The following is a 26,596-nucleotide window of genomic DNA, read 5'->3' as shown; positions in this document are numbered from 1 at the left end:
CTGTGTGTTTAAAACAGTCTAGTAAATCTGAGCGGGCCTCTTCAGCTCAAACCTGAATGGTTCTGCAACCGTTTATGGCTGCCCAGTTAAGAAAACAGCAAACAAAACTATAACAGATTTCTTATAGGACTTTGTCTTTCAACCTCCTGTGTATCTCTTTGGTCCAATATTTCTGAAAATTTTGACTGGAGATGGACCTGGTTCTGTCCAAAACATACGTTAAATTATATAGAGAGACTTCATTTAAAATTATTCATAATTGCTAGCCAGTTATATATTGGGATTGCTGGTAGAGCTACAAGAATATTTTGGACTGATATGACAAACTTCTGTCAGCCCAAAAATAATTTTTTTTTGGTTCTTTCCAATAATCACCAACATATTTGTATCTGTCTTTTTACACCTAACGTTTAAACCTTTAAACCTCAGTAACCCAGGTTTTTATTTAGCATTTATTATTAAAATAAAGACAACGCAGCAGTTTAAGGAATCACGTTACTTTTTATTGGAATGAAGACATTTATAACAACACGCTTCTGTTATTTTTCATGGTCAGCACGGCAGCAGGATGTTTCCGAGAGCTTGTTCGCGTGCAGACTGAGAAACTTTAATGCAGTTCGGGTACAAACTGGTCTCAGATCAGGAGTGAACAGACCACCAGCGGTGTGTGTGAAGCAAAATTAGGACCCAAACAGAGCTGTTCTTGTCCCAAGGAGATGTTCAGTTGAGTTTCCACTCATGATGTCTTTTTAACGCCAGCTGCTCGGCTGCAGCTAGTAAAACTGACTCTGAAGTGTAGGGGGCTTCTGTCATTTGGAAATTATTTCAGTTATTTAGGTTACATGTTTGTTTGTCTGCAAATTCAGCAGAGCAGATGTCAGAATTGGGTTCCCAACTCTACTGCTTGTACATTGTTTTTAAATCACACTGACTTTTTCTAAAAATAAAAAAAATAAAACAATTCAGAATGTTTCCGAAAAAAAAAAAAAAAAAAAAAACTGAACGAAAGTCCGGTTGCATCCAATTTAAGCCTGTTTGCTGTTGCCATGACCCGAGAATTTGCACAGGCATGCTTTTTAGAAACTGACTCTTGACATTAATGAGATAGGATTTCAGAGGAACTACACCTTTAGGTCTTTAAAAGTCTCTTGGGATTTGAGAATGTAGCAGGCGGAGGTTACATGGCCTGATTAAATAATTCTACACAAGTACAACAGGGTGGTTTTGTTATAACAACCCCCGAATGTAGACTAAGTTGTGTGTCCCATCGACCTCTTCAAGCAGATGCGAAAGAGGAAAAGTACTACTACAGTGAATATTCATTGGCTTTATAATCTTCACCACCTATCGCTAATTTTACAGCAACACATTAAAGCGGATATCAACACGTAGGCCGATAGAGTTGCACAGAAGGACTCCAGTGAAGACCACCAAAAGACCTGCAGTAACGGGTACAAAGTCAGACCGTGAAGCAGTCAGCAGAGTAAGAGTAGTGTCCTAAACAGTGGAATATTTTGTGGGTTTCAGCCTCACAACACAAATTGGCAGCTTATTGTGAGGCTTGTCATTACACGACATGAACTCTCAAACCGTATGCAAGTCACCCATTCGAATAGTAACTTACGTTTTCACTGCGTTATCCTCCATCTCATGCAGTGTGCAGTTAAAGTAAAATATGCTGTGTTCTGCTAATGACTGGCCTGTATGAATGTATATCCCAGCCTTAGAATAAACATTCTGGTCATTAGCAACATTATGGGAACACATAAGCTATTCATTACAATGTCCAGTGAATGAATCCATCGCCCATGTATGCTAGCTATTAGCATTACTATGCTAATGGAAAACATGTTCATGTTCATGCTAATGCTTATCTTATGGAATGTGTAATACAGTGAAATGTTATTCATTTGCATTGCTACGCTTAACGTAAGCCTATCTATGACAATGCCCAGCACAAGGAAGTATGTCACCCAGCTGTGGGCCATTGGCCTAAATCTGCAAGTTATTAGCAATGCTATCCTAATTGAAAGCCCATCTATGACAATGCCCAGCCAGGGGAGTATGTATTACAGTGAGCCATCAGCCTAAACTTGCTAGTCATTGGTACTGCTATGCTAACTAAAGTGCATTTATGCCCATGGAATGTGTAATAGAGGGGAGTTTTAGCCTAAACATGCTAGTCATTAGCACAGCTATGTTAATCGCTAGAGCTGTGATGCTCCCAAATGAACCAGAAACAAATCAATATATTAAATGGCACTTTAACATGACTGATGGACACAGAGTCATAGCTTGGGGCCTATTTTTTTTGGCAGTTTTTCACACAGATGAATACACAACCTTCTCCTTTGCTACTCTGCAGATTGAGATGGAGAACAGGCACAAGGGAAAGAGCTCAGTAGAGTACACATACAGTGCTTATTTGATATGCAAATATTGCAAATATGACTTCATCTGCCACACTTTCTTATGCGAGTGTCTAGAACAGAATGGTCGAAGGGAGGTAGTCATTTGAAGTCGCTGGTGAGTAAAAATGGCTAAATAAAATGTCAAACAATGCATGTCCAGCCGATGAAGTCTCTGCTAACTGCTCATCAGTCTTAACTTTGTACCTTCTACCGTGGGTGAAACCAAACCACCACTGATACCATGTTCTTGACATAATCAATAGCAAACAGTACCTGAATATATCAGCAAAATTGAATATCTCGATGCATTGACAGATGCACGTGGCTGCATTGTTCCCCAATGCGCAATTTTCAATTCTACATGGTTTTGCGTCACAGAAATACAGATGGCATTAGACTTGGAAAACATTTCCTTTCTAAATTACATCATGGCATTATTTCGTGCCCGCATTTCCTTCACAGGTGTCTGTACGCAATGAATATATGAGCATGCTGTCAATGGTAAAATTATCAACTTCCCGGTGAGTGTTCACTCATCAGGAGGTTCCTGCATACCTGATCTGTTATGTACAGTACAAATTCAGAAACAAAACTGTAGGATGCAACGGAAAAAACATACTACTATAGTAATATTTTGTTGTAGAAGAAACATGGTGCAGTTTCTGTCATTGCAAACATTTGTGAAAGGGGATTACTTCAAAGTAATCCTCATCTACTTAGTGTAATTGAAGCTGAAATCAGGAGGTGTATACGGGCTACTCTGCATCCTACCATTGAATTCAGAACTCAATGGAAATTTTGGGGTTAATTACTGATCCCAGCAGCCATGTGACCTGGATATGACTGATAAATACAGATATTGTGCAATCAAGCAATGTAAGATTACTGTAGCCTAATACTGTGGAAATCAAATCTTTGTATGTATGAGGCTAGCTTTATCCAGAACACCTACTCTACGTATTAGGACAGAAGCTATGTTTTTAAAACAGATGTTGTTACATCTTTAAACAGGAGCCGATCTTGTTTTTACACCATCTTTGAACCTGCGGTGCTATATGCCTTGGTTTTTAATGTCATGTCTAAAACCGTGGCCATGTCAAGTTGCCTACATACATCGAAGGGGGTTTCCACAACTTCATAAGAAAATAAAAACGCAAAATCCACCTGTGTGTAGTTTGAGTATAAATAGAAGTTTGTAACACTAGTGATGTATTCATTTGGAGAAACGTCTCATCACAAATGATTTCCGTAAGTCTACCGGTCTTGAAGCGTCGTAGTTGACGAATGGTAAAGCAAGGATCAAAAGCTTTGATTTATAGTGCATAAAAATACTTTACAAGTCCTTGTGTGCATTTCCTTGGTGAGAATTTGGATTCTAGTCTCTGGTCCACCACAGCTTGAACCTTCTGAGCCAAAAGTTCAACCGAGCGGTCATTGAAGATTTTGCATACCATTGTTCAAATTGATTGTTTCCATGATAACGCTTGTGGTTTATGTGCTGGAATAAATGTTCGTTGTCTTTTATGCTTTGACTACACTTCTACCAGGCAATGATTAATCTACAAATACAAAAAAGTATAAAAAAAATGCAATTTCCTGGAAAGATGTTCTCTGAAGGGCATCACGAGTTTTTGGTGGTCCATTCAGGGCAGTCTGTTTCCATGCATATCTCCAACTTATTAGTGACAGTAAATGGAAGCTCTGATAAGTTGTTCACAAAGAAAACTTAAAATGGAATGAATGGGACAGGACGGAGGGTAAATATCCGAGGTACAGAACCAGCACACTTGTGTCTATCTCAGTGCTGAGCTTTAGACCGCAGTCGTTCGTGCTGAGTAGTTATTCACCAAATACCCTACAACTCATTTTTCCCCCCAGATTTTTCAGTCATTGTAGCTGTCTGGCTTTGGGGGTCTTGCAGGCAGCAGGCCATAGGACTGGGGGTGTAATTAAATGGACTGACTCTGGCCGCCTTGCTGGGGGATCCTTGGCGGAAAGTGACAACTCCGCCAACATGGCTGTCTAATGTGCCGGTAGTGCTGAGGCTCTTCAGTGAGCCATCTGAATCTGCATCCTGACAGTTACTTCCAGAGGCGGCACTAAATTTCCTGAAGAGAGCCAGCCTGGCCTCTTCCTCGGAGATCACTGGGGCTGTTTCAGCTGTTGGAGAGGTACTTGAGTTAGTCATGTCATTGGGTAAATCTTCTGTCTGGACTGTGGCATCAGTTGTCTTGCGAGATGCGAGTACTATTGTTGGCAGTTTTCCTGGCAGAGCGGGCGGTTTTGGCTTTTCCGCATCAGTAGATGGCACCAGTGGCAACGCATTGGCGGGCAGAGTGCTTTTCAGGATCTGGGGTACATCTTCATCCCTGATTCTCCTCCAAGTAACACCAATGTTACGTCGTGATGTGGATCTCTGCCCTTTTTTCTTCGTGTCATCCTCGCTTTTTGCTCTCCCACTTGAATCTGATGATGATGAGCGTAGCGAAGAACGGCTTGTGACCCGACTCAGTATATTGATGCTTGGGGATGAAGCATGACGCTTAAAGGTGTCTTGGTCCTGCTGATGCCTGACTCCAGAGATTCTGCTGGCCGCACTTCGCTGGGCTACCCTGCAGGGACTTTCAGAGCTAGTTCTCCGGGCTGGCCGTCTTGCAGATAAATCTCTCTCACTGGATGTTGCTCTTGACAAAGTTGTAGTCTGCTTTTGAAGGCCAGGGACTGGCCTTTGGGCTTGCTGAACCTTTGCAGGATCTTTTACCTGCACCCTTTTCGGCGTTTGCGCTGCAACCTTTAGTTCCTGACATCGAGATGAACACAGGAAAACAGCCGAGGCTCCAGGAGCAGCCCTGCGAGGCGATCCGTTTTGTGATCCGGGCGTATTGTGAGGAGAACCATCACGTCTAAATCCTGTCCTTGATTCCTTAATGAAAGTCAGCTGTCTCAGGAATCCATTTCGATCGGATTCGCCACTGCTTGAATGGACAGATGTCATCCTAACCATGTCAAACCGATTGGCTGGCGACACTCTTTTACCGTTAATCGGATTGCTTTGCTTGGGTGAGGTTTGGTTAGTTACCAGTGGCGACAGAGGTCGGGACTGCCGGGCTGAGTTCTGCATAAAAGGTATTCGGACAGGTGACTTCTGAGTTTTCGGCGGGGGAGATTTCTCGTTTTTATTAACGATAGGAGAGCGTCCTTTCCTTTCAGGAGGGCTACTGGCTGATGAGCTACTACTTGACGAGGCAGTCTTTTTCGGGGCTGTTTTGCTTGTCTGAGTTGGGGATGTTGTCTTCTTCTGTGACTGCTTGGATGGTGTGGAGCTCTGTGATGATCCAGAGGAGGAGCTTTTTGGTATCCTTGGAGGTGGAGTGGAGCTCCTCTTTGGAAGCGACAGTTCGGTGTACTGGGGTTGGCCTAGTCTGTGGAGGCTCTTTGACCTGTGTTGAGCAAGGTTTGGGTTCTTTGGAGCGTCCGTCTGGCTCTGCATTTTTCTGGGGGGAGGTCTTTGTGACGGAGCTGTCGCTTGCTGGGGTGTATAGGTCACTGTCCTGCCTCTGAACACAACTGGTAAGTTGGGAACTGGCTTGCGCTGAGCAAAGTCCAGAGGTTTATTAGCCTTTTTGTCTTTAGCATATTTCTTTTCTTTAGGTGTAAAGCTGGACGTGGACAAGAAAGACAGAATTGACTCCGTCTCTTCGGATGATGGCTCTTGGGACTTTGAGGCTTGCAGCCCAGTGACGACGCAGTTAGCGCCTTCCTGTATGGCTCTCCACTCCACACTGTTGAGGTCAGAATCATTATCCCATCCTGTGTCATCGCTGTCCATTTCTTCATTCATGTCCCATCTGTCAGAGTCTTTTTGTTTCTGAGCATTTTCTGCCTTCTTCCTGGCGGCCATTTTCCGCCTCTGCTTGGGCATGGCGGACGTTATGCATTTCTGCAGGAGGTCGTCCTCTGAGTCCATGCTGACAGAGCTCGGTGAGCTTTGTTCTTCGTAATGACACTGCATGGTAGATGCCTTGGTTTGCTGCGACATGTTGAGGGTTTTATTGTGTCTGTTTTTATACCACATTTGCTGCGCTTTCGATTTATGCCCCTCAAATTCGGCATCGCTGAGTGAACTGACGGAGGAGCTGAGTGAGTAACATGCCAGGGACTCGTCCCGTACAAGGTTTTGCTTTAATCTCTGAAATCCTCTGGGATTTCCTTGGGAATCATCCATCCTGCCTATATTGGTCATGCTACGGGAGAGCGCATTTCTAGTTGCTTCCTTCATCTGCTTCCTGCCTGTTCGTTTGATTACTCCACTGTTTTCAGCGTAGAAGTCGGTGTTACTGTCCTCTGAAGAATGCGTCAGTTGTCGAAACATTTTGCTTTCTTTTTGTGTTTTGGAGTTGATATTGCCTTCTCGGTTTTGTTTTATAACCGGCAGATCAAATTTTTTGTAGGTTCCCTGACCTTGTTGCCTCCTTTGTGGATTAGGAGATCGGTCTCGATTTTTCATGCTGGCCACTCTGTCAGCTACCTCTTTGCTCTGCATCAGCAACTTCTGAGTGGGAATCACATGTTTGGTTGTTCGGCTCATTTGTGTCTCAGGTGGGTAGTTTGCCCCCTGTGGTTTGTGGAAGTGCGAAAATATCCTCAGGTCTTCAATCCTCTTTGCATCGTTGTCCATCAGTTCCTGTTTGCTCAGGCCTTTAGCTGTGCAGTCTTTCACCCCCCTGTTCTTTAGCGGATACTGAAGTGTTTCATCGCTTAAAGACGTTGTGCTGGAGAAGTTGACAGGTGTACCCTCTGCAGAATCGGTGAAGGAAGAATCATCCAACTTCAAGTCTTTTTGTGGGTAGATGTGTCTCCTTCGGGGACAGATCTGGGTTTTGCCATTTGGAAGCACGTTAAATTGCAGTTGCATTGGTTTTCGCATCTGGGAGCTGAGCATGTTGGAGGGAATGGTAGTCACCAGAGAGGATCTTACTTTTCTAAACTTCGAAGGCATCGCTGAGTTTATGCATTCCTTCAGAATTTCTATGTCTTCTTCTGAGTTGCCCTCGCTGTATCGTTCCCCGTTGTCGAATCCTTCCTCATCCTCATCCGTGTATGGGAGAGTCTCGTCGTTCTGCCGGAGGAGTGGCGTTAATTTCAACTCCACATCTTTCTGGATGTAGTGCTCGTGAAGAGGCAAAGCACTTAAGCTGGAAGCACAGGAGAAATTTTCGGTGGGCTTTTCAACTGTGAAATAGATCATGGTCTCCAGGTCGGGAAGGTTGAACCGCTCCTTGGAATCTGTGATCTCGATGAACTTCCGCAGGCTGTTTTCCCACTGCCCTGCCATCGCCGTGGTCTGTGTCTCTGGCACATTTGACTCGACACAGCATGGGGTTTTACTCCGACTGGGAGGCATGGTTTGTCCCGGGCTGTCTGGAAGATCGCTGGGGCTTATTGTCCCATCAATCATCTCACTGCATGGATCACTTTGGATTGAACTGGCAATGGAGGGGGACTCAAAGCTGCCCAGTGAACTCACAGAGCTACAGCGGCTTAGAACCAGAGGCGTATCGTGGATATAGTTCTCAGAGGAACTGGATGGAGATCTGTCTTCATTTACGGCAGGCGAAGCTCCCCTAAGGAACACCTTTTCCTTTTTGGGAGTACGAGAGATCTCGATGGGATTTTTCTCTTTGCTGGGGAGAGTTTTTGAGTCTGTCATCAGCAACTGGCTGTCGCTGAAATCCTCTAAAGTTTCGTCCTCTTGCTGTTTCTTGACATCTTCGCCATCATCTACTTCAATTATCTCCAGGGACGAGTCACTCTCCAGCTCATTCTCGCTTTGCCCGTCCAGCCCACCGTCGCCGGACGAGAGTGAAGACAGCGAGCTGCAGCGGGAGAAGCAGATTGGAGTATTTTCCACCGAGTATTTCTGGACTGTTTCCATTGTCCCAACTGTCGGACTTCTGGTGGAACTCATTGGAGAAAACTTTGTAATACTTCCCCCAGTCAATACCGTGGGTACCCACGCTTGCCTCCTCATCGCTTGGGCTGCCTGAACGTTAATGGCCGTCTTTGCGACTCCAAACTTTGCCACACTCTGAATGAGTGGGACCTGTTGATAAGTCGGCGACAGTTTAACTGAAGTCATGCTCACATCAGAGGATACTTTGGTGGACGCACTGACAGGTGTCTGGACCTGTGGCTCTTGGTTCTTTTCGATGTCTGTGTTGCCGAGCTCCACAACGTCCATACCTTTATTACCCACGCAATCTCTCTCCGGAATATCCTGCTGGTCGGTTTGACTCAAAGCAGCCGGTCCTGCATGGAGAGGTTCCTGATGAGCCACTTTGAGGTCAAGCTGGTTGGGTCGTTGTTGTTGGATTGCTAGAGGCCTATGAGCGGGGCGCGTCTGGTCTTTGCTGCCACAGTAGCCGTCACTGGTGCTGCCACTGTTCAGACTGTCTGTTGACACACTGGTGTGGGTGGTTTTGAGCCGTAAAAGGGCGTGGGCTCTGCTGAGGCGTTCTCTGTAGGCCAAGCTGCTCACGTCAGACAGACGGCAGGGGGAGCAAGAATTAGCTCGGGCTTCGTTAAGCGGATCTTGTCCATAAGGCCAGTCCGCCAGGTGGTCTTCAGAGCTGAGGCTAAAACTGTCCTCAGAAGACGTGTGCATCGTGATGTCGTCAACTAGTCTGTCGATTTTGGCAACCGTGTGGGTAATCTTCTGTGCAAGCTTCTCTGCTGCTGCAGAGACCACATCGTCAGGGGGAGCGTGCTTCTTTTCTACCACCTGGGGCAGGTCTGTATCTCTCTCGGGTTCGTTGTCCCTCTTGTGTGGCTGATTCTGGACAAAGTTAGAGTTACTGAGATAAATGGGCAGCATTGAGAAGCTGCCAGTGTCCAAGCTGCTGGAGTTATTGGGGGCTTCATCATCATCAAAGCAGCCAGAGTCAGAGGCGTAATCCTTCGCCAGACTCTCGATGTGCCTCAGTGGTTTGTTGAGGCTCAGGTGCCTGGAGCTGTGTTTCTCAAGCGTATCAAAGGTCTCCGCCAGGTGTTTGGCATTCAGCTCAGCTTCGAAAGCTTTCTGCTTCCTCATATAGAGGGAGGGCACACAGGAGCCTGGAGACAGCACCGCGGCGTCCTTGTATTTCAGAGGTCGATTGGTGAGGAGGTTCCTTAAAGCTGCAGCGCTGCCCATGGCGATCATCTTGTGCTTGGAGTGGATGAGGTTGCGCAGCATGCTAACCGCGCCCAGGTCCCACAGCAGCTCCTGGTCTTTGGGACTCTTGGCGGAGAGGTTCCAGAGAGTCCCACAGGCGTTGCTCACTATGGTTAAGCTGTGGGAGCGCAGGTGCTGCAGAAGAGTCTGCAGACAGTTGTGGTCCCGCAGGATTTGTCTGTGGAGAACGAAGCGGATTCAGGAAACTATAGTAGAAACAGTTCTCAAGCCGTGAGTGAAAATACACCAAAGTTGGGATGAAATGCATTTTTAACAGAACTCAAACCCACCTGTAATCATCTCGTGTGGCGATCAGGCTGGACACGTTTCTAAGTATCCCACCTCCGCTTTCGATGATGGCGAGCGAGTTGGTCTGACAGCGGTACGTCAGCGTGCTGACCAGGAAACCCAGAGACCCGTCAACCGAGCAGATTGCCACTTTGTTGTCAATGTTGTGGGCGGAGAGGTTCCACAAAGCGCTCAGAACACTCTTCAAGGTTGATTCCTGTAGATTAAACAAAAGAAAAAAGATTTTTCTTAACACAAAGCTGCAGGAAACGTCAATAAACGTTAAGTTATTATCTACAGAGTAAGTCAGCGTTTCAATTACTGTATTTCACAAACAGCAACACAAGGGATGTAGCTGCTCTACTGTGGGAGCGTTTTAACCCCCTTTTATGAAACGCAAAGAGATAAAACAAAACCAAAAAAAATAAGTTATAACTCTGAGCCAGGATGCTGGTCATCATTTCATTTCTACAGCACTTCCTGGTAGTTCTGAATCTGCTCCTGTATGGAGCTAAAACAGTGACAGCTTGCAGCGAAACACCGAAAAGAGATTTGGCATTTGTAAAAATCACACATTGAAAAATTAAACATTGGAAAATCACTTGCAATGACATCGAATAACAGATTTGGCATTGAATAATTAGATCATCTACCTGCATTGAACTTATGGGATGCTCCGGTCAAGTACTGCTCGACCACAACGGGTATTATTTTCATTAATATTATCTTGATTAGCTTACACATATAATGAATTAGGGCTGGGCGATAAATCGATTTAATCGATTAATTTGAATTTACAATTCTTTAAGATTTCATTTTTGGAAAATCTGGATTTTATTTTGCCAATACACTCATTGGGTTTCCATGAAGAGAACAGCATGTGATGCTGAATATATGTTTAGGCAAATGTATTGTCAAAATATTGTTAAGTAGAAACTTTTTTTTACCATAATACGAGGTACTTCATTTACCTATTTACTGTTTTTTTTACTTAGTTCACAAGTGCAGTGAAGCCTGTTCTTAGCTCAATGTGTAATACCACTAGCAGCAAATGTTTTGTTATATTTTCATTGTTTATAATGGCACGGCTGCCATCTTGTTTTACAAGCATGTTTTTAATTGCACTTTGAATTCAGGTCAACTCCCTGACGAAATGTTTGACATAAAAGCAAGGTTTTAAAATAATTTCTTTAATTTCTTTTTATGAAAGAAAAAGGAGGAAAAAAATCAATTAATCGGATTTGGTATGATAAAATCGGAGATTTATTTTTTAATCCATATCGCCCAGCCCTATAATGAATGTAGTGACGTGGAGCTAAACCAGTGATAGATGATGATGAGCACTGGAAAAACGGAGGGGCCATGAAGGGGCCTTCAATTTAGCCCCGCCCCCGATGCCAAAACAATGGCAGCTTGTAAAGACACGGTCGGTGAAGCAACTCTGTAGTGAAAACATCTCATTGAATAAAAGCTGCAGCATAATATGAGAATATCATCATAAGTTTTTACTTTCTAACAATCTTTGACTTTTTAACGTCTAACTGTTTTAGCTGCGCTCTCCTTTCTGGGTGCGTCAGTTGTCTGTACCTTGGTTGCCTGCAGGGCGCAGGTCATGAGAGCAGACACACAGCTGATGTCTCTCAGAACTCTCTTGGTGCTGATGTCGGCCCTCCAGGACAGGTTCCTGATGATGCTGGAGACCACCTGATGGAGCTCCTCGCTGTCTGAGGATAGCTGGGCCACCAGAGCCTGGAGGCAGCTCTTCCTCGAGCACAGAGTGGCCTGCAGGAGGATGAGGAGGGTGTCAACGTGAGTTATGCTTCTCTCATGCTAAATACTCCTGTCCTGTTTAAAAAAAAACTAATGCACTAATTTTTCATGCTCAAATGCAATAGATGATGATGAATTTACATATTTCTTTTAAAAATCAAAGACTAATTGGACTGATTGAGGGAGACAGGGTGTCCAGCAGGTGTTTGTGAATGGTCACATGTCCAGTATCACCACTTCAGACACAGGGTGTCCGCAGGGCTGTGTCCTCGCTCCCCTGCTTTTTATTATGCACACAGACAGCTGCAGGACTTCCCAACAGCGTAGTGAAATTTTCTGATGACGCCGCCCTGCTGTCACTTCTTCAGGGGGCCCAATCGGGTCATGGGAGGGCTCTGTCACAATTTGTGAAGTGTTAACTCTCTGGTTCATCATTGATTTCAGGAAGAACCGTTTTAACCCCGAAGCCAGCTTAATTCGTGGACATTTATTTTATAATTGTAGAGACATACAAATATTTAGGAACCATGTTTGACTCCAGCCTCAAGTTTGATAAAAGCACGGAGTCAGTCACTAAGCGAGGACGACGAAGCATCCACTTTTCTTTTATTGTATCTCAGAGGATTTTATCATTCTTTATTGAAAGTCTTTTAACATTTCCTTTTTTCCCCCTGCTGGTTTTATGGATTGTCTGTGAGGGACAAGAATAGCCTCAAAAGTGTTGTTAAAATCTGCACCAAGATGACTGGAGTTCAGTGGACGTACCTGAGTTACCTCGTTTTATTCCTTCTGCCATCGGGCTTTTAAATAGTGCTGACAGCGATCCGCGTCCTCACTAAGACTAAGAACGTAGAGAACATGGACCCGGTTCTAAAGTCCTTCCACTAAGACTAAGAACGTAGAAAACATGGACCCGGTTCTGAAGTCCTCATTAAGACTAAGAACGTAGAGAACATGGACCTGGTTCTGAAGTCCTCACTAAGACTAAGAACGTAGAGAACATGGACCCGGTTCTGAAGTCCTCACTAAGACTAAGAACGTAGAGAACATTGACCCGGTTCTGAAGTCCTCACTAAGACTAAGAACATAGAGAACATGGACCCGGTTCTGAAGTCCTCACTAAGACTAACAACGTAGAGAACATGGACCCGTTTCTGAAGTCCTCACTAAGACTAAGAATGTTGAGAACATGGACCCGGTTCTGAAGTCCTCACTAAGACTAAGAACGTAGAGAACATGGACCCCGTTCTGAAGTCCTCACTAAGACTAAGAACGTAGAGAACATGGACCCGGTTCTGAAGTCCTCACTAAGACTAAGAACGTAGAGAACATTGACCCGGTTCTGAAGTCCTCACTAAGACTAAGAACATAGAGAACATGGACCCGGTTCTGAAGTCCTCACTAAGACTAACAACGTAGAGAACATGGACCCGGTTCTGAAGTCCTTACTAAGACTAAGTACGTAGAGAACATGGACCCGGTTCTGAAGTCCTTCCACTAAGACTAAGAACGTAGAGAACATGGACCCGGTTCTGAAGTCCTCACTAAGACTAAGAACGTAGAGAACATGGACCCGGTTCTGAAGTCCTCACTAAGACTAAGAACGTAGAGAACATGGACCCGGTTCTGAAGTCCTCAATAAGACTAAGAACGTAGAGAACATGGACCCGGTTCTGAAGTCCTCACTAAGACTAAGAACGTAGAGAACATGGACCCGGTTCTGAAGTCCTCACTAAGACTAAGAACGTAGAGAACATGGACCCGGTTCTGAAGTCCTTCCATGGCTCCCTGGATCTCAGAGAATAGACTTTAAAATCCTTCTGTTAGTCTATAAATCCCTGAATTAGCACCTAAATACATCACAGACTTGTTATCAGGGCATCAACCCTCCAGACCACTCAGGTCTTCTGGCTCCAGCCTGCTCTGCAGAACCAGAACCAGAACCAGAACCAGAACCAGACATGGAGAAGCAGCATTTAGTTCCTAGGCTCCACTGATCTGGAACAAACTCCCAGAAAACTGTAAAAGTGCTGAAAGCCTGAGTTCCTTTAAGTCAAGATTAAAACCACATTAGTTTAGGATTTCAACTGTTCTAGTTAAACTGTTTTACTGAAACATCATTAGTTTAAGTTTGCAGTCCAACTGTTTTTAATATTTGCTTTTAGTTTCTATTTTTTCTTTTAGTTTTCTATATTTTATTCTGTTTCAGTTTTTCTACATTTTATTCAAACTTGCTTTTATTCTGTTTTCTTTTCCTATATTTTAATCATGTAAAGCACTTTGCATGTCTTTGTACTGAAATGTGCTATACTAATAAATTTGCCTTGCCAAGTGATAACTATATGCGTGCCAAGCGTTGTAAACCTTGGTCTCTGATTGGTCCGCATATTGCAACCTTTGTATTTGCTTCTTTGTCCCGGTACCCAAATATGATGTCATCAACAGTGTTTCTGAACGATTTATCGTTGTCTTCTTGTCCCGGTTAAAACGACTGGTAGGCTAAAACCGAATAGTGTTTTGATTGCTAACATCTGAAAATACAAATATTTCTCCATACTCTCTTGACTCTGTACAGTGCCTTGAGATGAACTGGCAACATATAAACAAAACTGAAGTGAATTAGCCCAAACTGGACACTAAAGTCTGATTTAACACGTTTCCAGCCTGTATAGGCGTTAAGCGTACTCCCCAGGACTGTTTTATTACGGCTAAGATGAATAATCTGTGTTGTTGTGTAATGAAACCCTGTAGGCCCAGCTAGACTGCGATTTAAGGGACCCCAGTCCCTCCCGCCTGCCTTCCCCCCCCTCCGCCTCCACCGTTTGACCGCACCTTATTGACGACGTCGCCAAAGGTGAGGTTGGTCAGAGCCATCCCAGCATAGCGGCGCAGAGCCATGTTTATGGGGTCGTTCTGCATGCCGTACATCTCCTGCTCAAGGTGAGTGAGATCTGCCACCACCTGCAAACAGCCTGGAGAAGAACAACACACTCTTTACTAAAAAAAAAAAACCTGACAAGAACTTAAAACCAGCTGCTTAGTGCCGGTATTATTCCTGAATTTTGTGTGTGAAAAAAAAAAACCTAAACCAGGGGTGTCAAACTCATTTTGGTTTAGGGGCCGCATTCAGCTTAATCTGATCTCAAGAGGGCCACACGAGTTAACTCATTGCAAGATTAAATAGAACTAATAAATGTGGACTTGTTGTTAATTTTTATATTAAATTATTTTCACTTTTACACAATATATTATGAATAACCTCAGGGTTTTTAAGAAAAGTATGTGCAATTTCAACAATACTTTTACTCAGTTAAACATTTACTTGTGCATTATGCATAAGAACTGATCACAGTGATTGTAAAATGTTGAAAAACATTTATTCACATTTTTTTGGACTTAAAAACACTGTCCTGCATGACAAAATACATCAAATAGATAAAAATTAAGAAATGATTTAAATTTTTCCACACTTAAAGCTTAATCTGCTAATTAAAACACAGCGCCCCTCGTGGACAATATAGGAACTGCAGATCTTCAATTAAACAAAGTACATGTTTTTTTCAATAATTGTTTTATCATTTTATTCCTTTTAACTCCTCTTTCTTTCACCTTTTCCTTTTTTTCTTGTTCTTCCTTTCCTCTCCTACTTTCCCATTGTAGTGTCCATATCATTTGAGATATTCCCCGCATGAATCATAATAAAACTATTCACATTCATAAATCAAGCAGAGCACTATGGCAAAAGCAGTACTGCTCCACTTGTAAAAGTCAAATCTGATGAGCTCTTTTTGGCATTAAGACAACAATTCTTATTGCCACATTGCCAGACAGGACACTGGGAAAATTTTTTATTTTATTTTTTTTTAATAATGATGATGCATTTAGCCACCGGGCCAGATTAAATTGTTCAGCGGGCCGAATGTTTGACACCCCTGCCATAAACAATTAGAAAGCAGCTAGGAAAAGCCAAACGCAAACCTAATTCGTTCATGGCGCGTCTGTATTCCTCTTCGAAGGACATCTTCATGATGGCGCACATGGCCTGACAGATCTGAGGATCCACGGGTTCAGGAATATCTGCACATGGGTGAAAAAGGCAAAAAGAGGTCAGCTTCAAACCAAATCAAAGCTTTGTGGGATCAGATAGATGAAAAGGAGAATAATGCAGTTTTCTACCAGTTCAGACAAAAATTTATGTTTTTATGTTTGTTAGTGTTGGGCAACAAAACATTTTTAATCCATCATCATTTCTGACCGGTCAGAAGAGACCTATTTCACATGAAGATGTAAAACCAATCAGTGAAACGCAGTGAAGGCTGAGCAGTGGTTAACACCCCAGGAAGTTCCTCGGTCCAGCCTCTCTGGGTGCAGAGCCCTACGCAGCCTTACTCCACGTATGCATGAGGCTAATCTGGGATTATAAATCAGGTGTGGCTGTGTCGGAGCTATTGTGCGTCTGTATGGAGCGTTGTGGTGGAGTGGCGCTCTGCCCGGGGCGTAATCCACTGAACATTGTGTGCCCTGCATCCCGATAAATAACGATTACTAAACAAAGAGCCTCTACTGACATGAATATTGAACTGGTTACTGTGCATCATTAAGTCACCCTGGTCTACATGGAGCCACAGGATTAAATTCAGTTGTGTTTCTTAGGAGGATTTTTACGATTTTTTGGCCTTTTTGGGCAGATTCTTCAGTCGTTCGAGATTTTTTTGGATCAGGCCGAGTTCCGTCTGCATCCTGTAGCATCCAGGGGGTAACGAGGGGCCATCAGCCTCTCACGACCTCCTCCTGATCAGGAATCGTACGGTCGGATGAAATTCAAACATGTCTGACATTCAGTCGACCCTCCTGAGGAGATGGTGAGCGCCTCCTGCTGGTGAAGCAGAGCTACGACCCGATTTTCCCCCCACTCGCCGCCCTAAGCATGGTGCAAACAAGGAGGAATTCCTTCTTCTTTCTATATATATATATATACTATATTATCTATATATATATATATATATATATATATATATATATATATATATATAATATCTATATCTATATATATATAATAATTTTTTTTTTTTTTTTTTTTTTTTTTTCTTTTTTTTTTTTTCTTTTGTGTGTGTGTATGTGTTATGATATACAGAGATCCCAATTTGTTAAATCTAAACATTGAAGTTCTTCATTATTTCATAAAACTGTGTCACATGTGAACCTTTAGGAACAGACTTTTTGGGGGAGTATTAAAGAGGTAAAATTAATAATATGAGAAATAAAAGTCCTAGGTCAATAAAGTAAAAAAAAAAAAACACAAAAGTGATAATGTTATGAGAAAAAACGTCATATTATGAGAATTAAGGGGGAACATTTCCAGAATAATCACAGTTTGCAGAATTATTTCACTCCTGGAGTAATAGGGCCAGGTTAGATTATTTTAAATATTTTTATTCTGTAGGAGAATAAATTCAGGAGAATGAAGCTAAAGGGATACGAAAATAAACTTGTAATATTACAAAAACAGAAATACTATGAATACAAAGTATATTCAGAGATTAAAGTCCCTCTGATACTGTTTAAGTGACTGAGTAACTGCAGATTTGCCACATTTAAGATGGCGGACGCTCTGACGCATCACAGCATAGGCAGAACCCGCCCAATGACGCGTCTACTCTTATATTATGTCTATGAGCAATGACACTTCCCTCATTTTCTTCTTCTACTGTTTACATTTGGCTTCCGGATAGACGAGTCCGAGTAGTGCCATCTCTCTACGGCGCTGAGTCTGACGTGGTTTTTAGACGTACAGTAAGAACAGATATGGAGAGCTGTGAACTTTTAAACCCAGAAGTTTGAGCTGTAGCTGAGAACGTCCAGCGTACGCTCAGCTTTAGGCTCACCGGACGTTTTGGTCCCTCCGGGCGAAGGCGTCACGGCGTGACTCTCCAGCCAGTCCCAGCCGCTGTCGCAGTAGGTCCGAATCTGCTCCAGCATGTGCAGCACCTTCATCTCCCGGTGGGCCTGACCCTCGTCCTGCTGCGAGAAGACGATGTTGTGGAGGGCAGCGCTCGCTCTGGATTTGGTGTCTCGGCCGCAGCCGGTCGAGGCGCCGCCGCCGTCTGTCGTCTCGCCGGGAACCCCGCTGGGAAGTTCGTGCAAGATCTGAACGAGCAAGGGGACGCAGCCAGACTTCCTCATGGCGATGCAGCTGTCCTGAGAGCTGGACAGGGCCAGAAGAGTCCTGGACATCTCGTCCTTGTCCCTGTTGGCCAGCATGGAGAGCAGCCAGAACACCATCTCCACCTGAGGAGGAAAGGCACAGAAAGTGAAAGCTGGAGATGCACTGAGAGGTGGCGCCGTGGCCGCAATCAGACGATTTAGAGCAGGGGTGTCAAACATATGGCCCGCGGGCCGGATCCGGCCCGCGGGCCATATGTTTGACACCCCTGGCTAAATCCATTATCATTATTAAAAAAATATATTAATAATTTTTTTTTTTTCCCCAGTGTCCTGTCTGGCAATGTGGCAATAAGAATTGTTGTCTTAATGCCAAAAAGAGCTCATCAGATTTGACTTTCACAAGTGGAGCAGTACTGCTTTTGCCATAATGCTCCGCTTGATTTATGAATGTGAATAGTTTTATTATGATTCATGCGGGGAATGTCTCAAATTATATGGACACTACAATGGGAAAGTAGGAGAGGAAAGGAAGAACAAGAAAAAAACAAAACAAAAGGTGAAAGAAAGAGGAGATAAAAGGAAGAGAATGATAAAACAATTATTGAAAAAAAAACATGTACTTCGTTTAATTGAAAATCTGCAGTTCCTATATTATCCACGAGGGGCGCTGTGTTTTAATTAGCAGATTAAACTTCAGGTGTGGAAAAATTTTAATCATTTCTTAATTTTTATCTGTTTGATGTATTTTGTCATGCAGGACAGTGTTTTTAAGTTCCAAAAAATGTGAATAAATGTTTTTCAACATTGTCCAATCACTGTGATCAGTTCTTATGCATAATGCACAAGTAAATGTTTAACAGAGTAAAAGTATTGTTAAAATTGCACATACTTTACTTAAAAACACTGAGGTTATTTATAATATATTGTGTAAAAGTGAAATTTATTTAATATAAAAATCAACAACAAGTTCACATTTATTTGTTTTATTTAATCTTGCAATGAGTTTACTCGTGTGGCCCTCTTTAGATCAGATTAAGCTGAATGCGGCCCCCATAATCAAAATGAGTTTGACACCCCTGCTTTAGAGCGTGATCGGCCCAGACTGGAGACAGGTCACGAGGAAATTCAGAAATACGGATGTTTTCTGATCAGAGGCGACTGTGCCAAGTGTTACCAGGTAGCGCTGATGATCCTTTGGTTATGGAAGGAAGGAGACTCATGTTAGCTGCTTTTAGTCAGAAGTTATAAAAAAAATATGTTCTACAACACGCTGAGACAGCTCTGTGGTTCATTCAGGCTGCGAGACGGCGAGAGAGAGCAAAACTTCACTGCAAATTATTTGGTTCTTACCAAGAAAAAAACAACAGCTTCACTTTAGAAGTATTAGATAATTTGTCTTTATTTAACAGTTATTTATTTTAAGTGTTCAACTTTACACTATAATATTAAATCAAGAAATCTCGCCAAGTGACATTGTTAATTTCATTTGTTTTGAGCATCCTTCCCTGCAGATGTAGGGTTTTCATCTTGATCTTAGACGCGTCTTTTTTGGCCGTGTTCAGCAGATAACCGGACGGTTGAAAGAAGCACAAAAAAGTTGCTTTGTTTTATTTAACAGCGTTCAGCCTCCGCCTGTCATCCTGGGGCAAGGGTCTGCAGCTTGGGCCCTCGAGAGCGACTGTCCTTCAACATTTAGATGCATTCCTGTTCCAACACATCTGAATAAAATGAAGGACTCATTACTAGTGCTCTGCAGAGCTGCATGACATGAGGAGTAATCCAGTCATCTTATTCAGGTTCGTTAGAGCAGAGATTCATGTAAAGGTTGCAGGACAGTGGCTGTTGAGGGCGGAGTTAGAAACCCGTATTTTAGGGAATACACACAGATTTCTGATTTAATGATGCCAGCCATGCTAACTGTGCTTATTGTTATAACAATAAAAGACATTAAAACATTTTTTAAATTTAAACTCTGTAATAGGATAACTCAGTAAACCCTTAAATTTACTCAAAAATGTCTCACAGCTAGCTTTCTGAACAGAATGCTTATCCTTATAAAGAAAAGGATGGACATTCTCTCCAGGTCCCGTTAGTCGAATAATTAAAAATAATTACAGGCACACAAACGAATGGTGGAGAAAGGGTCTAAACATGTTTTTTATTAATTAATAAACCCATTAAATATATTGTTTTAAAGAGATTTCTGTGCCTGGTTAAATGTTGGAAAACCAGCAGTTTTTTCTGGGGTGAGAGGAATTAATGTGAATCCTTCTTGATGTGTATATTTAGGGTTTTTCTGCCTCTGCAATCATAGAAACCCAGAATGTAAGAGAGGAGCTGCTACCTTGCTGCCTCCGTCTGCAGCCTCAGCTCCTGCAGCCACAGCCGCTGATGAGGCGCAGTTCTCCGGTTCTCCAGCAGGCGGCTTCTCAGCTCCAGACAGCTGCACAGGAAAAGGAAAGAAGAAGGCATGAGAGTCTCTCTGACCCACTTTCATTCCTTTATTGGCTCTGCTTGATTTGCATTGGGGGGGTTAGAGAGTGGTGTTAATTCATTTTCTACCAAAATGTCCGGAGACAGTTCTGCTGGGTCTATAGTGATGAAAGTTAACGATGCAGAAACCCAAAGAAATTAATGAGAAGTCAATGCACTGATTCCAGTTTGACTTGTAAACCTGACAGTTTGTTTTTGAAGATGAATACAGCCATAAAATGCCATATTTCTATATTTAGAATAAGAAAGAAAATCTATTTTATGACCAGCATGCAACTCCTGGTGCACAATTTTAAGAGATCTGTGTGAAGCTCATTCACATCCATTAAGTCTGCAAACAGCACATTCCTTCAGGACTGGTCTGGACACACACATAAAACACAACTTCATTTGGATTCACAGGCTGAAGTCCTCAGAGATCTATATTAAAGCCCCCCCCCCCCCCCCCGCCTCCATCCCGTCACCATGGCAAAGCCTCTGGCTGTTAAGCAAAAGCCAGAGCTGTAAATGAAGGCTGCGCAGACAAAGAGCCGAGCTGTTGTGAGCTCTCCTCCCGTCTGACAAAAGGAAACCTGGATGTCTGCCGTCGTCCTGCCGGAAAAGACGGAATCTGTGGCTGCGATCCAAAACCGCCTCCATTAAAACACGGCAGCCAACAAAATGGAGGCCAGCGAGCGGAGCCGCGGCCCTGATCGGCCCCGACTGTCCGTCTGCTGCCACAGAGGACGCAGATACATCCAATAAAGATGTATTTAGCTGCTCCAGTAAATGGAAAGAGAGAATTTTGGTTCTCTCGGAAATGTTTGGATCACTTACCAAAAGTTGTCTAAAAATGAGTTAAGTCATAATGTTCCTACCCCAGAAACCAATCCAATCTAATTTTGAAAATAAATAAATAAAACAAACACAAAGGCCCAGACTGTTATACAGATAAAAAACAACAACTAAGTATTAAAAGCCAGAGGAAAGCGCTGTTTTAAAAAGATATTTAAAAACTCCAAAGAGAATGAGGTGATAAGTGGGGCTGTAAAAGATCAGGGAAGCAGAGCGAGGAGAGACCATCAAAAGGCTTAAATACGAATAAAAATTAAAATGGATCAATGGTAAAATTAAACTTGTATAGCACTTTATGGAGTCTGACGGCCCCAAAGCGTCAGTCATTCACCCATTCACATCCTAAAATCCTAAAGTGGTTGGGAAGTGAGTTAAATGAACTTTGTAGGTCATAATAATATGTCATCTGGAGAAAATCCATCTGCTGAGGGAACTATTGCAGTCAGCATGACTTATTGGCAGAATAAAAGAAATGGAGACAAAGTCACGGTCAGAATAAGCTCTATCCTGAACAAATGTGAATTTAAATATTTGCATAAAGCAGCCTCAAAGTCCACTTTATCCCTTGTTAATCTTTTATTTGTAGAAAAAAAGATGAGTTTGCTGCTTTTTTTTGGGGGGTCATGCTGGTAAAGTTGGCATCTGGTTCGTAGTTTCTGATTTGGTGCAACGTTAAAAGGCTGTTTGACTGTTTTTTTTTTTTCTTAAAGAAATACACGGAACTGCACTGGACTGTCAAAATAAAACGAAAAAACATAAACCAATCGTGCCCAGAATGAATCCAAACATTACTTATGTTACTCTTGAACGCTAAAAATTAATAAATAAATAAATAAATAAAGGATTAATTTTGCCGCGGTAATACACAGTGACAAATAAAATATCCTTGATTTTTCTTTTTTTTTTATTGCTTCTTAAACCGATTACATTTCTGTGTGTGACGGGGAACCTGAAGGGGCCCCCCTACTGAAACGGCCCAGGGCCGTACATTAGTTACACCCAACCCTGATCCAAACTCATGTTGGATTTTGACTCTTTTTCAAAGCTGAAACCAGAACTGCTGCTTCGCTCAGCCAATCACGTCATCCGGTGTCAGACTAAAATATGGAGCCAAACAGGTCCGACCACCGCGGAGATGAGCTCAGTGACAGAAAGGTTCTGAGAGAGACGCCGGTTCCAGTTCTGGACTGTCGCATGGAGGCCTGACTGCTGCCTTTCCGTCACCTTGTTTCCTTTTCCAGGTGAAGGATGAAGAAAAACCAAGCCGTGAGTATCCGACACGCTCCTAATGTAGCTGAAATGTAAGTCTCAACAAGCCTGAACACGATTAGAGGTTTACAGAAAATCCTGAACACACCTTCAGCCTCCCGGTTTGATTGTGTCACGCGTTGTTTTGTCTGTTTCATCGTGTCGTTCTGTAGGAATCTGTTAAACCGACGGGGTGGTAATGTAAAAACGGATAAGCTGTTTGAAACTGTCACGTTACACTGTGGTATGATTTTAAACTTGGCACAAAATCAGGTGTTTTAAAGAGACAGGCACATTTTTAGGATATGGCCTCAAATCCTGACAAATTCTTGATATGTGTTGTTATTTCTGAAGCCCAATGAGCTTTTTAAATTAGCTAATCACAGTATACACCGGAGACGTCCGCTAACAGCATAATCTATAAAAGACAATGATTTATAGCTTGTTTGGAGTTTTTTTACCCCCCGATCTCTGGACAAAATGACTTAGTATCATCAAAGGACCGTCATTTCTATGCACTGCAAAAACGGATTTAAAGATAAGTAAAACGTGCTTAAAATTAGTGGTTTTGTCCTAGATATGAGCAGGTAAATTATTTGCCAATGTAATGAGTACTTTGACCCCTAAAATTAGATAATTAGATATACTGCACCTGAAATAAGATCATGGAGATGAATTGTTCCTATTTTAAGAGCAAAAATCTTATTCTATTGGCAGATCATTTTATTTACCTTCTCAAATCAAGGAAAAATAGACAAATTTTAAGAACATTTTACTTATTTTCAGTTCAGTTTTTGCAGTGTGAGAGTTCATTATCTGCAGCTGTACCGAATCGGATCAGTGATGCTGCAGTCCGTGTAGAGCGGCTCAGGTGACCCAGCTGCCTAGGAGCCCTTGAGCCAACCCCAGACCATTCTACAGCGAGCCGAAAAATCTGAGCCCGCTCCCAGAAATATTCACAAAAACTTCGAATGTGGAGAAATGTGTGACTCACAACCTTCCAACTTGTTTTCTTAATGAACACTAATCCGTGATTTATAATATTTGTGTGGACAAGATGAACCTGGAGGTCCTAAAGCACAAACGGTGACAACCATTTCTTTTAAATGCCAGCATATCAGGGTGGCAGCAGGGTCAGAGGACCCGACCAATCTGGCCCCTGTGGCTCCACGTGAAGCTGCAGCCTCACCAAACCAACACCAGGTTATGTTATTCCTGCCACCGCAACCTAAATCTGTCACCTGCAGGTTTCAAGCTACAGCAACCAGTCAATGCTGCAAGGATCTTGCCATGATCAGGTTCTTTGTTGAATAGAAATGGCTTTAAAGGCTAGAGTAGGGCTCTAAACTGCGTCCTGACTGGGTTGTGTTGGCTGCTGGTAGAAAGCTGCGAGTTCCTCAGGCTGCAATATAATCGTCAAAGAAAAGTCTTGGCTTCATATTTACCAATGAGGATGGAGGAGAACGCAAAGGAGGAGGAGGAGGTGCAAGCTGGGAGAGACGGCTTTTTTTTAATTGGGTTAAATTTATTATAGACAATGTAGAATCTTACAATTGAATGTTTAATTGAATGTTTGGTACAGTGCAAAACATTTTCTTTTAATAATAATAATAATAATAATAATAAATAATAATTATTGCCATTCCCAAACTTTAATAATAATAATAATAATAATAATAATAATAATAATGTCATTTCCAAACTTCCATAATAATAATATTTACTATTTTTTCAAAACTTTCATATTATTATTATTATTATTAATAATAATAATAATATTATTAATAATAATATATTATTAATAATAATAATAATAATGATATTGTCATTTCAAAACTTCTATAATAATAATAATAATAATAATAATAATAATAATAATAATAATAATATTCACTGTCAAAACTTCCATATTATTATTATTATTATTATTATTATTATTATTATTATTATTATTATTAAGTTTTGTTATTATTATCATTATAAGTGTTAATTATTATTATTATTATTTATTAGGGTCACACTTTTTAAGTTTTCTTTAATTTTATAGCAAATATAGCAAATTTTACTCGAATGCAGACTTTGGTGCATTAAAATCTGATTGGAATTCATTTAATAAAATAGGCTAAATATAGCTTAATATACTTTTCCTAAAATGATCATATTCTGTTGGGCAGCATTAGTACTTTTGGTTGTTATTTATTTTTCTTAATTTTTTGGCACTCGGGCGCTTTTGATTGAACAATTTTGGCCCAAAAGCGTAAAAGTTCGTACCCCGGTGTGTTAAATTATCCTCACAAAGCTGGAAAGGACGACCATAGGTTGGTGTGGAGACCACGACTGTGGCTCATTGGTACACATTTCAACAAAACGTCCCAAGAGGCTCAGTTTCTCTCTGCATTTGAACTTTTTTTAAATAGTGTTATGTGAAGGTATGAAAAAGAAAACATGCTATGCAATTCAAATGCTAATATTCCACTCAAAGACTAGTTGTCACCATGCAATCAATATTTCTGACTAATTCAACATATTTCTCATTTAGGGCTCCAGTCTGACTTCAGATTTCAGAGCACATCCCAAAAGGACCAGGATGGAGCAGTGAAACAGAACATTAAAACCTAGAAGCGCAGAAGGTGTTAAAAAAAAATGAGTGCCGCTAAAGAAGCTTCAAAGCAAAGTGAGCAGAAGCAGCTTGAAACACGGGGGGGTGATGGCCCCGGGCCAGAGGAGCCGGGCGATAAAGACGAGCAGGGCAACGATTTCCCTAAAATGAGGCAAACAGCAAAATCAGCAACCAGTCCTATGACTCTGATCAAAGAGGAAGTGAAAAAAATGTTCAAGGACAAAGATTCGGATGCCAAACCGAGCCAATCGGCAGAGAAGATTAACAACCCTTTGACTTTTCTAAAAGAGGACCTCAACAGCTTAAAGGAGGGACTCTCCAACATTTTTAGAGTTGGTCCTTCACGAGATCGAGAGAAGAAGAACGTAGCAGAGAAGGAAGCCTCCGGGAAGGAGCCCAGGACGCAATCCTCCACAGCAGAGAGAGCAGATGAACCTTTCAGGAATCTCTTCAGAAGAGACAAGCCTCCCCCAAAGGCTGCTCAAACAAACCACAGGGAGGAAGCAACAACGACCAAAGCCTTAGAAATAAATCCAACCGAACAAAACCAAGAAAAAACGGAGAAATCTGAGAGCGCCGCAGCAAACGGTCTGAATAAGTCCGAGGTCAGTCAGCTGACTGGTTCTGGTCCTGAGAGGAAAACCCAGGAGAGTTCGCCCCCAACGCGACAAAGCGAGAAGATGTTTGCATCAAAGATATCTACAGGTACGGCTCTGAATCTACTAACTACGGATCAAACCCTTAACCTCGCAGTATTTTCTCTGTACACGCTAAAAACCAACGGTTAAAGTATCTGCTGCGTATGTAACAAAGTTTCAGACCTATCAGCGCTGCTCCAGTCCAGTTAATCCAACGGCGTTGTCTTTTTGGCAGCTTCTGAAAACCGTCAGACTAAACGCTGTCTGGACGGCGAGGACGATAAACCTTTAGGAAAGACTCTGTCCTCTGAAATCACTTTATTCCTGCCGAGAACCGACCCGAGGTGAGTTAAAGCATTTTAAGTTTTTATTTTAACGCAGGATGGAAACATACACTAATATCGTGTTTTTTTTTTTTTTGCGTGCTGATGTTTTCTTGTTTTGCAGTTGTCAGTCAACTGAAGACCTGTGGTCTCTGAAAAACTGTAAGTTAACAATCGATTTCAGATTATTTTTAGAAAGTTGTAATTTTCTCCTGTGTGTTTCCTCCTTTTATTTAATAAATCTAACAGCGTCATCTGCATAGAGCGTCATTTTAGCTCAGAGTCAGTACTTAAAGGTAACCTTTCAGGAACTAGCAGGTTAATTTCCAGCAGAGGTCTGGACTCCAGTGATGGAACTCTGAGCTTAATTACTTCACATGATAAAATCACTTGGGCATTGACTTTCAGACCAATGACTCGCGAATTAACTTGAACTACAGCCGTTTATATCCAAATAAACTATAAGTTTTACTTTTTTTCTGCTCCCTAGTTTAACCATGGAGTCTGGAAAGTCACAGGTTTTAACTCGGATGTGAGCCCAAAAAAGATTAAAGTTTGCCTTGTAACTCTGAAGGTCATCACTGCAGTCTGCC

General features: G+C 42.2%; 1 protein-coding gene and 1 non-coding gene across 2 annotated transcripts in view; one reads left to right on the top strand and one right to left on the bottom strand.

The window, feature by feature from the left end:
* Positions 1–1,922: 1,922 nt before the first annotated feature.
* The window catches only part of apc2 (APC regulator of WNT signaling pathway 2), a 45,268-nt gene continuing 20,594 nt past the window's right edge, over positions 1,923–26,596 (bottom strand). Inside the window, exons 8-14 of the mRNA XM_036140800.1 lie at positions 20,192–20,290; positions 17,568–17,970; positions 15,661–15,759; positions 14,515–14,654; positions 11,500–11,694; positions 9,915–10,129; positions 1,923–9,802 (exon numbers count right to left, since the gene is read on the bottom strand). Of these exons, the coding sequence (XP_035996693.1) occupies positions 4,267–9,802; positions 9,915–10,129; positions 11,500–11,694; positions 14,515–14,654; positions 15,661–15,759; positions 17,568–17,970; positions 20,192–20,290 (6,687 nt within the window). The 3' untranslated portion in view covers positions 1,923–4,266. The remainder of the gene's footprint in view (positions 9,803–9,914; positions 10,130–11,499; positions 11,695–14,514; positions 14,655–15,660; positions 15,760–17,567; positions 17,971–20,191; positions 20,291–26,596) is intronic.
* Positions 22,079–25,953, top strand: LOC105940196. Its single transcript, XR_004931640.1, has 3 exons — positions 22,079–22,440; positions 24,962–25,747; positions 25,916–25,953. It is a non-coding gene; the product is annotated as an uncharacterized LOC105940196 (transcript).

The sequence above is a fragment of the Fundulus heteroclitus genome, chromosome 9, assembly GCF_011125445.2.
Source record: "Fundulus heteroclitus isolate FHET01 chromosome 9, MU-UCD_Fhet_4.1, whole genome shotgun sequence".
NCBI classification, from domain to species: domain Eukaryota; kingdom Metazoa; phylum Chordata; class Actinopteri; order Cyprinodontiformes; family Fundulidae; genus Fundulus; species Fundulus heteroclitus.
This window is presented reverse-complemented; position numbering and strand designations above follow the sequence as displayed.